The following is a 13643-nucleotide window of genomic DNA, read 5'->3' on the forward strand; positions in this document are numbered from 1 at the left end:
TATTAAATTAGTCATCGATTATTTTAATAATCGATTAGTTGTCAATTAATTGTGGCAGCCCTAATGGTCACCAGTCATTTTGGACTTCATTGGTGACCTTAGGCCCTAAGGTCACCATTGAAGTCCAAAAATGAGGTCCATGGTCCACAGTCAGGTTCCAGCAAGATCCACACTAAGGTCACCAGTGATGTTCATAGTGAGGTCCATGGTCCACACTAAGATCACCAGTGAAGTCCATAGTGAGGTCCATGGTCCACACCAAGATCACCAGTGAGGTCCATAGTGAGGCCCATGGTCCACACTAAGATCACCAGTGAGGTCCATGGTCCACAGTCAGGTTCCAGCAAGATCCATACTAAAGTCACCAGTGAAGTTCATAGTGAGGTCCATGGTCCACACTAAGATCACCAGTGAAGTCCATAGTGAGGTCCATGGTCCAAACTAAGATCACCAGTGAAGTCCATAGTGAGGTCCATGGTCCACACCAAGATCACCAGTGAGGTCCATGGTCCACACTAAGATCACCAGTGAGGTCCATAGTGAGGCCCATGGTCCACACTAAGATCACCAGTGAGGTCCATGGTCCACACTAAGATCACCAGTGAGGTCCATAGTGAGGCCCATGGTCCACACTAAGATCACCAGTGAAGTCCATAAGGTCCATGGTCCACACTAAGATCACCAGTGAGGTCCATGGTCCACTGTGATGTTCACAGTGAGTTCCATAGTGAGGTCTATGGTGGAATGAAGGAAACGTTCCACTTTATTTGTAAAACACTGAAAGGTGAAAATGCTTCAGGGACTTTTAGATCGTGTTACTCAGACAGGACATCATGTCCAACCTTCACACAAACAGAGTCCTCTGTGTGAATTCCTTTGGACAGAATTGGACAACTCTTTGAGGGAACTGAGCCCATCGTGTTGGACAGTCTAAAGCAGCACTACTTTATTGATCGAGATGGTCCCATGTTCCGTTACATACTGAACTTCCTCCGGACCTCCAAACTCCTCATCCCTGATGACTTCACGGTGAGTATGTGTCTGATGATTCTTCACCTGAAGACAGAAACCATCAGTCCAGGTGTTGACCTGTATCTTTGTGTGTGTTGTGTAGGAGTACAGCTTGCTGTATGAGGAAGCCTTGTTCTTCCAGCTTGCTCCTCTGCAGGCCGAGCTACAGCACTGGAGGTCCGAGCAGGAGCGGAGGGGAGCATGCAGACGGTGTGAGTGTGTCCTGCTTCATGTGGCTTCGGAGCTCGGTGAGAGGATCAGTATGAGCGCCCAGAGGGCGGTGATCCGGGAGGTTTTTCCTGAGGTCCTGTCTAACTGGGACCAGGACTCCTCCTCGTATGTCACCCGCTTTCCGCTCAGTGGAAGCTGCCACTTCAGCTCAGTTCAGGTACAAACACCAGGCAGGAACACCACGGACTGCTGCCTGAAATGTCTCCGCTGTGGTTAGTAACACATTCAACTGAAACTAATCTAAAGGCGGAACCTTGTGAGCAGCACAAACACACGTAACATGTAGCATTTGTTTAGTTTCACACAATTAGCAGATATTTTACAAAATAAGGCACCCTAGGATTTGATTGTCCCTTGGTCCTCATTTGCAAGGCATCATGGTAAGAAACTCTTGCTGAATGAATCCACAGGGACGTGCTATGTCAGTGGATGTGGGTCGTAAGCCCATTCTAGAAACCAGTACAAGTTTATGTGGAAACTGGGTTTTCATTATGAAAAAGACTAAACTCTCCCTACAGCTAATTCTGATGAGTTATTTTTCTATCCAGTAATATGTGGTGACTTTAGCTTTCCTAACGGCATCTTGAGATAAAAATGAACAATGTCTGCAAATCAAAGTAAGACAGTACAACTACTACACAACACTAATTAAAATTCCCTTTTTACCTCTGAAAATACACTTGGCACAAAAACGTAAGGAAATTAGTGTTTGGTAGTTTATTTCTTTGTTGTAACAATGCTTCTTGGCAATAAATCTTTGGAAAGCCTGTTAATTTCCCTTTTAAATTCGCCACATTTATAAGGAACATGCATTTGTGGGCTGAGCAGTAGAGCCAAGTATGTGGGATGCATAATTTAACAATTTGTTCATTTAACAAACAGGCGCTTCAGTAGCGTGTGGAAGAACCATATTTGATTTAGCAAATTTTTAACAGGTTTTCCAAAGGTATAAGATTTATTTCCAAGAATTGTTACAACAAAGAAATCATTTACCAAACACTAATTTCCTTTCTAAGTTTATATCTAAACACTCAGTTTAATTTAGCTACAACACTTAAAGAAGAAACTTAACAACAAATAAATGTGTTATCAATTTATCATTTCAATGAACTGTCTGGAATCTTATTCTAAAAAAATGTTTTGAAGCACTTTTTTGAGGATTAGCAACCAAAAACCCGATTTTGAGGAAAAATGCCTTAAAAATTTCAGATTTTCCCTGTAAGCTATCAAAGCTTTTGTTTGTTTCCAGCTGGGAATCTCAATATTCAAATACTATTTGAGGTTTCTTTTTAAAAATGACATAAAGAATGCTCATTAAAATTACATAAAATTAGGATTTAGACCAAATATTTATGTATTATTGTAACCAACAAGACAAATTAAATATCTCTAGATCTACTAATGATATCAGGATGATCTAAGTATCAAAATGTAGCTTTTAAAGCTAAGAATCAGAAAATATGATTAGGTCATTTTGACCAAATTTGACTTAATCCTCATTTCCATGTGATGGGTCACAAATAAAAGTTACAATATATATGTATATTTTTTGTAAATTTACAAATCCTCAAAAAAATAGCCTAACAAAATAAATGTAAGTAGTTATTCTACAGCACTGAGAATTACAGATGATTAATAATATTTAAAGCAGAATTGATTTGAGCCTGTTTCGGGGTTACTTCTGTTCAGATCCAGTTGAACATTTTGGTAAGAATTTTGACGAGTTGTTTTTGTCACATGCATAAAACCAGGTCTGGGTCTACATCAGAACCATAACCTTCACGTGTTCTTCCAGCTCCTCGTCTTCACGTTGCTCTTCGATCCGTGTCTTGTCTGCAGGTTCTGGAGCGCCTCCAGCTGAAAAGGTTCTGGATCATCAGTTCCAGTGGAGGTGGCGTGGACTCCTCTCAGTTTAATGAATACGTTCTCCAGAGGGAGGTCCAAGAGGACCAGCACCCCACCGCTACACGGCCCCCCGACAATCAAACAGGAAAGCCAGGACTGAACTGAGCCCATTTGAAATGGGTCGACACAGAACCGGAGGTCGTAGTGAAAAAGACCTCGTCTTTATCCTGATGTTTGGAGTCAGGGACTTCAGGACCGGGCTCAGATGTAAACGCATGGGTCGCTGGTAAATTCAGGTTCAGCACCATGTGTTCACTTTCACTCAGGCGTCATCGCGTTCAAGCACAGGTAGCGGCGGCCATCTTGAACAGTGTTTATGAGGTTTATTCTCCTCCAGAGTCAATAAAACTAAACGAAGATGAGCTGTTCTAGCAGAGCGAGTTGTTGATCGACTGTAGAGTAAGAGTGAAACTAAAACTGGAGAAAAGCCAGAGTCAGAAATGTTTAATTCTCTACAATGTGCAGGAGGAGAAAAATGTACACATCCTGTATCCTACTACGAACCAGGTGACAGAACAAATAAAAACAGAAGTCACATGACTGAAACTTATTTAACGCACAAATAAAAACCAACACATTTAAAAAAAGAGCCAGAATAAACCTTCAGTCAGCTTCAGTGTGCAGTGAGAAAAATAAAGACTGTTTGTTGGAAGTTTAATTCTCAGAGTTACTTTGGAAAAACCTCGAGTGACAGATGACATTTTTTCTGATTCTGATGAATTAAAAAGAAAACTTAAAGGATAACAATTATCTAATTGTAAATGTACTTACAGTGAAAACATTCTTCTCATTCTTGTCTCATTTTCTCAGGAACAAAATTTAAAGTTGTTTTTACAAATTTGAGCAAATAAATGGATTATGAAACCAGGAGTGAGTTTATTCCATCCTGTTACTGATGTTAGTGTCTCACTGAGCTGCTGGACACAAAGAGCTGATTATTCTGCTGCAGTCTCACTGGACTCACAATCACTGAACTGCAGTCTGAACACTGTGAAAATCATTTATTTTGTGTGCTTGTAAAACTGTACTCTTGTTAATGCTGCACATTATCTCAGCCTACTTTGTTCCAACTTTACGATGTGACCTACTGGAGTACACTTTAGAGACAAAGATAGGCAGGTGTGAACCAGTGATTTATTAATGACCAGCTTGTCTCTTATGATGGTTGTTGAGACCTACAACTGAACTGAGATGTTAAAGATGACTGTGACGACTGACAAAATCTGAACATGTTCATAGTTAAAGCAGCAGGAGGCTGTGAAGTAAGGATACTGAGAAAACTGCCAACGTTTGAAGAAATTCTGTAGATTCTCTTTTAAAAGCTGTTCACCAGCCAGTCCAGCTCAGTGAGATGCTGGTTTGAACACAGGATGGGACAGAGGAAAACGGGAAGAATCTGGGAGTGCTGACTGGAAACCTGGATGGAAAACTTCAGGTGAAACTGAGAAGACGAGCTGAAGATGTCCTCAGAAGACCTCAGTCAGTGGGAGGAGCTTCCTGGGGTTCTCGATTCACTGAATCAAAAAGAAAGAGTTAATGGTTTCGTCAAACAGTTCTTCATTTAAAAACTAATCCCTCAAAGACAAAAGCCTTACCTTCTTCTCTTGCTTTCATGCGGGCAACAAAGTTGTAGCTCTTATTCCTGCGGTAATTCTCATACGGATCATCTAGTGAGACCCCAACGCCTTTGTACTGGTCCCACTTATCCCGAATATCTCCTCCTTTGATAGGGTCCTGGATGCCTTGTTCTTTGGCTCCCAGCCCCCCGCTGCCACTCCAACCTACAGCCAACAGAAACATGTAAGCATCCCGACAGGAAGCATGAACACTGTGCAGAACCAGAACACTCAGATGAAGGAACACACCCATTTTCATGAGGAGCTGATGGCCTTTGTTCTCCTCTCCTAAGCGGCTCTCTGCATGTAGCTTGGAGGGCGGAGGCACCATGGCTGCTGTGGACCTGGGGGGACGGAGGACAGCTGATTCTCAGCAGCTTACAACGGAAGTCTGTTATATAAAAAAACAGGATCAAACTTACGAAGGGGAGGGACTTCGAGATTTAGCTCCACGACGTTGCTTAGCGGGCGAACGGGAGCGAGATCTGGATCTGGAGCCAGAACGACTTTTAGAAGACCTGGATCGACTTTGTGACCTAAGAGAATAAATTTATATGGTTATAAAGTTTATAAAAACAAACAATACTTATACTGACAGAAAACAGACAGCAAAACAATGGGATGTAATATTCTGCTTACAGGTTAGGGCTGGACGATACATCGAAAATGTATCATCATTGTATTAACTGTTAAATTCAGCATATTGCATACAACTGAGTAATCACACAGGAGCTTGAAGTATTTCACCAATCAAATGGAGCCCTTTGCAAATTTGGCCAATCAGATGGATCAGTTTATATTAGATGCCCGCCCCCTACGTAGACGCTGGTGGATCACAAGCTTAGTGAGAGCCACAATGACTGAGAGCAAGATAAAAGAGGAAAATATTAGAAACAAAAGAACCTGTGGTTCAAACAACATAACTTCTCTTATTTGGAGACGATGTTCTACAAACAGGTATCTTGAAAAACATGCTGAAAACTAGGGGCAACCATGAGAGGAAATATGACTAATCTCCATTGTCACCTTCAATAAAACCATTAAGACCTGTATGAAGGGTTCCAAAAAGCTACTGTTAGCAAACCCAACAGAGTTCTGCAGGTGGAACTCCTTATGAGTAAACATCAGAGCAGTACAAAGAAATAACAAAGGCCATTGCTCGTTATTTGTCTCAAGACATGATGCCCATGAGTACAGTATGATGTGTGTGTGTTCTAAGCAGCAAAAGGTAGCGCACTACGTTGCAAAAGACCCTGGACATTTGTTCCCCCGTGTCTGTCATGTGTGTATGTTTCTCCGGACAGATGTTCTAAATTGCAAATTTTGTTCTACATTGCATCTTGATGTTGTGTATGAATGACAATAAACGATTCTTGAGAGGGCTTCATCAGTCTGATAAACGAACAGACCTGAGACCCCTCATCAGATCAGAACCCCACTGGAGAAAATCTTGGACCACAATAAGATATCTTGCAGTTGTATTTAGGTTTGTTGACTTTTAAATTATTTTCATTTTTTTATTATTTATTTAAAATAACTGATAGTAAGGTGTGTTTAACAGTATTTAAGGCATCAGAAAATGTTTTATAGGGACAATGTTTTAAAGTCATTAAGAAACTGTATTACATGCAGTTTGTTGTTTCACTAATACAGCAGCTGTACAGTTCCACTTCTTTTTAAATAAAATTGTCATGTTGGAATGGAAATGATCTATTAGTTGTTTGTTGAAAGACATCAACACTGCATACTTCAGTATTTGTTCATTTATTACAAGTCATATCGTCATCGCTGTGTTCACACAGGGCAGGTTTTCCTGATACTGTGCAGAATTACAACTGGTGTAATACTGAGTGTAAAACTGTTCAGACTGAGGAGGAGGGTGGGACAAATCACAGCAAAACATAAGAGAAGAGGTCAGTTTTCTATCCAAAGTCAGATTTAGGATCCATCCTAAAAGTTGATTAAAAATAAAGATCATCACAAGATAACTTTGTTTTGATTTTTCATATTTTTAATCTAACCAGAAGTTCTCATAATTTAGATTAGAAGGTTTGAATCTCATTTCTATGAAAGCCCAAGTTCTTGAACAATGAATCATTTTTTAATTAGAAGATAAAAAAGTTAGTAATTAAGATCTCCACCAGTCTACACCTTTTAACATTCAGAGGAAAACAGAAGCAGTAAATAGTTAGAAAAAACACAAAATCAGGTTTGAAATATCCATTCACAAGTTTACAAAGTATTTATTTCCCATCTTATCAGTTAAGCAGCACGTTGAAGGTTCAGTACTGATTTACAGTGAGGAGAATAAGTATTTGATACACTGTTGATTTTTCAGGTTTTCTCACTTGCAAATCTTGTAGATGACTGTAATTTTTATCATAGGTACTCTTCAACTGTGAGTGATGGAATCTAAAACAAAAATCCAGAAAAATACAAWGTATGATTTTTAAATAATTAATTTCCATTTTATTGTGTGAAATAAGTATTTGATACACCAGAAAAATGAAACTTAATATTTGGTACAGAAACCTTTGTTTGCAGTTACAGAGATCAGATGTTTCCTGTAGTTCTTGACCAGGTTTGCACACACTGCAGCAGGGATTTCGGCCCACTCCTCCATACAGATCTCCTCCAGAGCCTTCAGGTTTCGGGGCTGTCGCTGGGCCACACAGACTTTAAGCTCCCTCCAAAGATTTTCTATTGGATTCAGGTCTGGAGACTGGCTAGGCCACTCCAGGACCTTAAGATGTTTCCTACGGAGCCACTCTTTAGTTGCCCTGGCTGTGTGTTTTGGGTCGTTATCATGCTGGAAGACCCAGCCACGACCCATCTTCAGTGCTCTTACTGAGGGAAGGAGGTTGTTGGCCAAAATCTCACGATACATGGTCCCATCCATCCTTCCCACAATATGGTGCAGTCGTCCTGTCCCCTTTGCAGAAAAGCATCCCCAAAGAACGATGTTTCCACCGCCATGCTTCACGGTTGGGATGGTGTTCTTGGGGTTGTACTCATCATTCTTCTTCCTCCAAACATGACGAGTGGAGTTTAAACCAAAAAGTTCTATTTTTGTCTCATCAGACCACATGACCTTCTCCCATTCCTCCTCTGGATCATTCAGATGGTCATTTGCAAACATCAGACGGGCTTTGACATGCGTTGGCTTGAGGAAGGGCACCTTGCGTGCACTGCAGGATTTTAATCCTTGACGGGGTAGAGTGTTACTGATTGTTTTCTTTGAGACTGTGGTCCCAGCTCTATTCAGGTCATTGACCAGGTCCTGCCGTGTAGTTCTGGGCTCATTCCTCACCTTCCTCAAGATCAATGATGCTCCACGAGGTGAGATCTTGCATGGCGCCCCAGACCGAGGGAGATTTTCCATTATTTTGTATTTCTTCCATTTTCTAATAATTACACCAACTGTTGTTGCCTTCTCACCAAGCTGCTTGCCTATTGTCCTGTAGCCCATCCCAGCCTTGTGCAGGTCTACAATTTTATCCCTGATGTCCTTACACAGCTCTCTGGTCTTGGGCATTGTGGAGATGCTGGAGTCTGATTGGYTGAGTGTGTGGACAGGTGTCTTTTATACAGGTAACGAGTTCAAACAGGTGCAGTTAATACAGGTAATGAGTGGAGAACAGGAGGGCTTCTTAAAGAAGAACTAACATGTCTGTGAGAGCCAAAATTCTTACTGGTTGATAGATGATCAAATACTTATTTCACACAATAAAATGGAAATTAATTATTTAAAAATCATACATTGTATTTTTCTGGATTTTTGTTTTAGATTCCATCACTCACAGTTGAAGAGTACCTATGATAAAAATTACAGTCATCTACAAGCTTTGCAGGTGGGAAAACCTGAAAAATCAACAGTGTATCAAATACTTGTTCTCCTCACTGCATGTTTCCACTACGCTGTGATCAAAGAAACAACTGAAAAGAATCTCATCTTTCTCATGAAAAGATTGTTTTCTGTCTTATGTGAGCCAGGAGGGAGACAGTGGTTAAACTGGATGAATTCAGTGACACACCGGACACTGTTAGATGTGTGTGTGTGTGTGTGTGTGTCTGCTGACCTGGATCTTGAGTCGGAGCGGGAGCGGCTTCGGGAGCGGGACGATCCGGACCTGGACCTGGAAGACTTTGTGGAGTGAGAACTGGAGCGAGACGAAGACCTGCCTCGGCTGCGAGAGCGACTCCTGGAGCGGCTGCCTCCACGGCCGCTGAAAGGAGGAAGAGAAGTGAGACACGTCAGACTAAATACAGACACAACCGAAAACTGTTCTCAGACAAAGGTCGGCTCAGGGCTGCCTGAACACAACTGTCTGAGACGTAAAGTTTATTTCCTGAAATAATCTTTAAAAACCTTCTTGAAGTAGTGATTTGAAGATGCTCACCTGTTCCGTCTCTCTTGCTCTTTTTTCCTTCTGGCTCTCATCTTGGCCCTGAAGAACTCGTACAGGCCGTTCTGCTCCCACCCTTCACTGCAGGAGGAACAAACTCTGTGTCATCACCTTTTATCAGAGCCTGGTGAAGGCTGACAGAGCTCAGGGGCGTCTACCTGTTTCTGGGCCGATCGTGAGAGGGAGGGCTGTAGAAAGCCTCCACGGCAGCCAGGAGCCGATCACTGGGGGGCATAGGAGGGGGCAGCCTGATGTCCTTAGGGTCCAGAGGTTTATAATCACTGTCTTCAAGCTGTGCAGTGACCGGACATGAGTTAGAACAGGGGCTCCTTAAACAGTGTTTAAATCCCACTAAAAACAACTTCTCAACAGACTGGTGAACAAAAGAAATCAAACCGATCGGTGCACCTCAATCCAAGGAGTCAGACTGTGGAATAATTTAGAAGATGATGTTAAAAGTGCCACATCAATGTATATGTTCAAGAGAATGATAAAACCAGATTGTTAAAAAATATGAAATGGATTAAAATGTAGCCATTCAATTTGTTGTTCTAGAAAGATTCAATGTTTTGTTTTGTTAACTGAAGACTATTATAATTTGAATTTATAATTATGAAAAAAGGGGCAAATATAAGATTTTTTCTTCTCTCTGCCACCTTTAATTTCACTGTATTTGTATTTTGTTTTTTTATTATACATAGAATTTTGTTTTTTATGGAAGGAATAAAATTTGAAATAAAAAACGCACTCTTAAATAACGTTTCAATAGACAAATAAGTTCTATATATGTATATATACTGCTCAAGATAATAAAGGGAACACTTAAAGTACACAACCTAACTACAAGTAAATCAAACTGTTTACTTAGGAAGCAACAATGATTGACAAACAATTTCACAAGCTGTCAGCACATTTAACTTTGTACAGAAAAAAGTATTCAATGAGAATATTTCATTCATTTAGATCTAGGATGTGCTATTTGAGTGTTCCTTTCATTTTTCTATATTTTAAAATAATGACTGAAAAACTGATTTGATGATGCTGATTTAAAGCATTTATTAACTTAATTTTTTTCATCTTTTTCTTATCTTCCATGCAGCTTTCTGAGGCCACTCTAGCGACCCCTGGTGGCTCTCACTTTTAAAAACTCTGGATTAAAATACAAGCATACTTAACTTTATTTTTGCACCTGGCATACAAATAAAACAGCATGAAACTATTTACTCCTTCAAAATAAAAGTAACAGAAGCGAGGATATTCATCTCCATCTAAAACCAGCATTTCTGGTGTCATTTTTTTCTGAAGACTAATGAACCAGACCTGAAATAGGACCTGAACCAATCTGTTCCTTCTAGAAAATGACATTAAGAACAAACATTTGTTTACTATGTTCCACTGTAATAACAAATGAGTTTATGAAATATACAAATGACTGCTTATTTTACTCAACCTATTAAAGGCGGCCTATTATGGGGGTCTTAGCACAAGTTAGGATCCATCTATGGGCTATACAAAACATGTTCATTTGATTTAATTCACAAAAAGAATATCAAATAATGAAATTTCATCTTTTCAGTTCTTCCTGTTCTTCAGCTCTCTCCAGAACGTGCTGTATGAAGACGTTGCTATGGAAACCCCCTCCTCTATCCCCCTTATCCATTTGTTTACTTTAGCTCCGCCCCCCGACATGGTAGACGTTTCCAAAGTGAAATTATTTTCACAAACTACAGCTTTCTTTGGCATTATAGTTAGAACATTATCATCAAAGATAAAAATAAAATTAATGCAGGCATCTCTGTTCTCCATGGATGCTGTAAAAACAGAACAACTATCGTCTTTTGAGGAAGTGGGTGGAGCTTCACCTCGGGTTGAGGAGCAGGACTCTGGTTTAAGTTGCTAGGTGACTGTTACTGTGACGTCAGGATAAGATGCTTTGAGAAATGCCATGTTTCCAGATACCTAAAAATACATGTAATTACAGCTAAAAAACTGCTGGGTGCCTTTTTTTTTTTGGTTTTTGGACTGCTTCTCTAAGCAGTAGAGACCTAAAAGTAAGTTTAAAAACATGAAAAAAAGTGAGTTTTGCATAATAGGTGCCCTTTAACATTTACAAACTCTGTGTTTGTCTCAACTCAGCTCAGCTCTAAGGTTGTGTTTCTACATGTGTGTGTGTGAGTTTTAACAAATCAGTATTCTTTAATAGCACAAAGTCTACAAGCAGAATGAAAGGACTTACTTTGACCAGTGGAGCCATGAGACCAGCTGGCAGATCAAAGTAGGGCACGTTGGGAACCAGACTCGGGTCATCCTGAACCTGTTGCTGCTGCTGCTGTTGCTGCTGCTGCTGCTGCTGCCGCTGACGTACGTGAGGTGAATGGCCATTGAAGCCAGGTGGAGGCGGTCCAAAGTCCGGGCGCTGGCCTCCAGTCCAGGGCACGTGATCGGCTCCCATTCCAGGTGGGGGGAGCCTCTGACCGGGGTGGTGGTGGGGTGGAGGAGGACCTGGCATGTCTGGCGAACACAGCTGAGTTTGAAATCATTCCAGGAAGATATTAGAGCAATCGGACATATTTGCTGCTCCGCCTCCGTCTCTTTACTCACCTCCAGGAAACTCTCCTTGAGGAAAGTCAAAGCGATGTGGGGTGTACGGGGGTCTGTCATAGTGGTGTCTGGGAGGAAAGTCTTCCTGCATGAAGCGCGGAGGGAAGCGTCCGAAATTGTGTGGGGGCGGGGGAGGCTGGTTGAAAGGAGGCGGCTGCTGGTGGGGAGGGAAAGGTCCTCTGAAATGGGGCGGTCTCTAGATGAACGGACAAGACGGACAGTAGGGTCATTCACAAAAAACAACTGAACATCTCCACCTGTTACAATTTACTAATGTCAGGTTGAGAAACACAAAACACCAGAACCCTGAAGCATGTGAGTGACCTGGACCACGCAGGAGTCGGGACAAATATATCGATCATCAGTGGGTGGACTTAATCAGCACTCATTTCTTTTTAAAAACATTTCCTGCTTTAGTTCTGCTACTTTAATATTACCTCTCAAAACTTCTGACCTGTAAAATAGTGTACAACTCAAATCCAAACCTGATTACTCTGTAATACACCCTGATTCAATTCACCAGATTTATTCAACTTTTCTATGTTAAACATGAACCAGATGTGTGTTCTTGGCGTGATAAATCTCTGTAGCCCAGAGCTGGATGCTCAGATACCTGTAACTCCTTCATTTATAACCAAGGTAACCTGAATCAGCTGATTTCAGCAGCTCTGTGAGGAACAGAGATTGCTTGGTCTGTTGCTCCTTTAAAAAAAATAAAAATAAAAAATGCTTAAAGCCTCATGCTTTAGGGTCTCTAGTAGGAAATTGGGTGAATGCTAAAAACACCTGTTTGGAGCACTCTACAGGTGAACAGGTTAACTGGAAGCAGAATATAAAGGGGAGCATTTCTAGAAAGGCTCAGTCATGCAGCAAGGTTCACTTTGTGAACAACTGTATGAGCAAATAGTCCAACAGTTTAAGAAGAATGCTTCTTAGTTAAATGAAACAAAAATGAAAACAAACAAAAAAGTCAAGTAATCTAAAGTAATCCTACACATACCTGCATGCGAGGAGGAAACGGGGGTTCCCTGTGACTCCAAGGAGCCTGATCGGGCTGGTTACCCCACGGCGGCTGCTGATCAAAGGAATTCCAATTTGGAGGACCCGGGTCAGACCCTCCTGGCCCACTCCAGGAGCCCCCTTCTCTTGGAGGACCTCCGCTCCAGTTTCCTGGCTCCCTCTGTTCATTCCACATACCCTCATGGCTGTTCCAGGGAGGGCAAGGAGGCGGGGGCTGGTTGGGGTCAAAAGGAGGCTAGGAAAGGTCAAAGGTTAGAATGAATGTGAGTGCTGCCAAATGAAACAGGAGTCCTCCTAAAGGGTCTAGACCAAGTTCAGGAGGATTACATCATCGGGACTCCCTGTGTATCTGCATCAAACATTTTCAAAAAGTACTTTTGGACAACAAGAACATTTTACAGATCTAAAACCACTGAAACCTCATTAATGAAAGTTAACTAGTTGTGTGACTTGAATCAGTTATAGTTAGGGCACAGGTTCTCAAACTACGGTCCGCAAGACGTGTCTTGGGGATCCTCAAAAAAATTCAATAAACTGTTAATTTATTTATTTTTAAAAATGCATATATGTAATAATGCACTAGAAAAACAAACATACCAAACCAAACAAAATAATATTCCCATGACATTTAGGGGTTAAAATAACAGTAAATTATTTGCATTAACAGAATGGGGCTTATGAGGGGATCCCTGGATTTTTTTCACCCTTGTAAGGAGTCCCCAGACCCAAAAAGTCTGAGAACCTCTAGGTTAGGGTACTGGGTGAGCAGAAGAGGTGTGCATTCACACACACACACACACACACACACACACACACACACACACACACACACACACACACACACACACACACA

At 41.2% G+C, this 13643-nt stretch overlaps 2 protein-coding genes across 2 annotated transcripts in view; one reads left to right on the top strand and one right to left on the bottom strand.

Annotated features, from left to right (window-relative positions):
* Nucleotides 1–3724, top strand: part of LOC106517311 (uncharacterized) — an 8237-nt gene extending 4513 nt beyond the window's left edge. Inside the window, exons 4-6 of the mRNA XM_014008073.1 lie at nucleotides 885–1029; nucleotides 1115–1399; nucleotides 3082–3724. Coding sequence (XP_013863527.1) covers nucleotides 885–1029; nucleotides 1115–1399; nucleotides 3082–3252 — 601 coding nt within the window. The 3' untranslated portion in view covers nucleotides 3253–3724. The remainder of the gene's footprint in view (nucleotides 1–884; nucleotides 1030–1114; nucleotides 1400–3081) is intronic.
* The window catches only part of cherp (calcium homeostasis endoplasmic reticulum protein), a 15906-nt gene continuing 5839 nt past the window's right edge, over nucleotides 3577–13643 (bottom strand). Inside the window, exons 10-19 of the mRNA XM_014008072.1 lie at nucleotides 12771–13025; nucleotides 11771–11966; nucleotides 11406–11680; nucleotides 9328–9461; nucleotides 9164–9250; nucleotides 8843–8989; nucleotides 5186–5299; nucleotides 5013–5107; nucleotides 4743–4928; nucleotides 3577–4661 (exon numbers count right to left, since the gene is read on the bottom strand). Of these exons, the coding sequence (XP_013863526.1) occupies nucleotides 4624–4661; nucleotides 4743–4928; nucleotides 5013–5107; nucleotides 5186–5299; nucleotides 8843–8989; nucleotides 9164–9250; nucleotides 9328–9461; nucleotides 11406–11680; nucleotides 11771–11966; nucleotides 12771–13025 (1527 nt within the window). The 3' untranslated portion in view covers nucleotides 3577–4623. The remainder of the gene's footprint in view (nucleotides 4662–4742; nucleotides 4929–5012; nucleotides 5108–5185; nucleotides 5300–8842; nucleotides 8990–9163; nucleotides 9251–9327; nucleotides 9462–11405; nucleotides 11681–11770; nucleotides 11967–12770; nucleotides 13026–13643) is intronic.

The sequence above is a fragment of the Austrofundulus limnaeus genome, unplaced genomic scaffold (assembly GCF_001266775.1).
Source record: "Austrofundulus limnaeus strain Quisiro unplaced genomic scaffold, Austrofundulus_limnaeus-1.0 Scaffold47, whole genome shotgun sequence".
In the NCBI taxonomy this organism is placed as follows: Eukaryota; Metazoa; Chordata; class Actinopteri; order Cyprinodontiformes; family Rivulidae; genus Austrofundulus; species Austrofundulus limnaeus.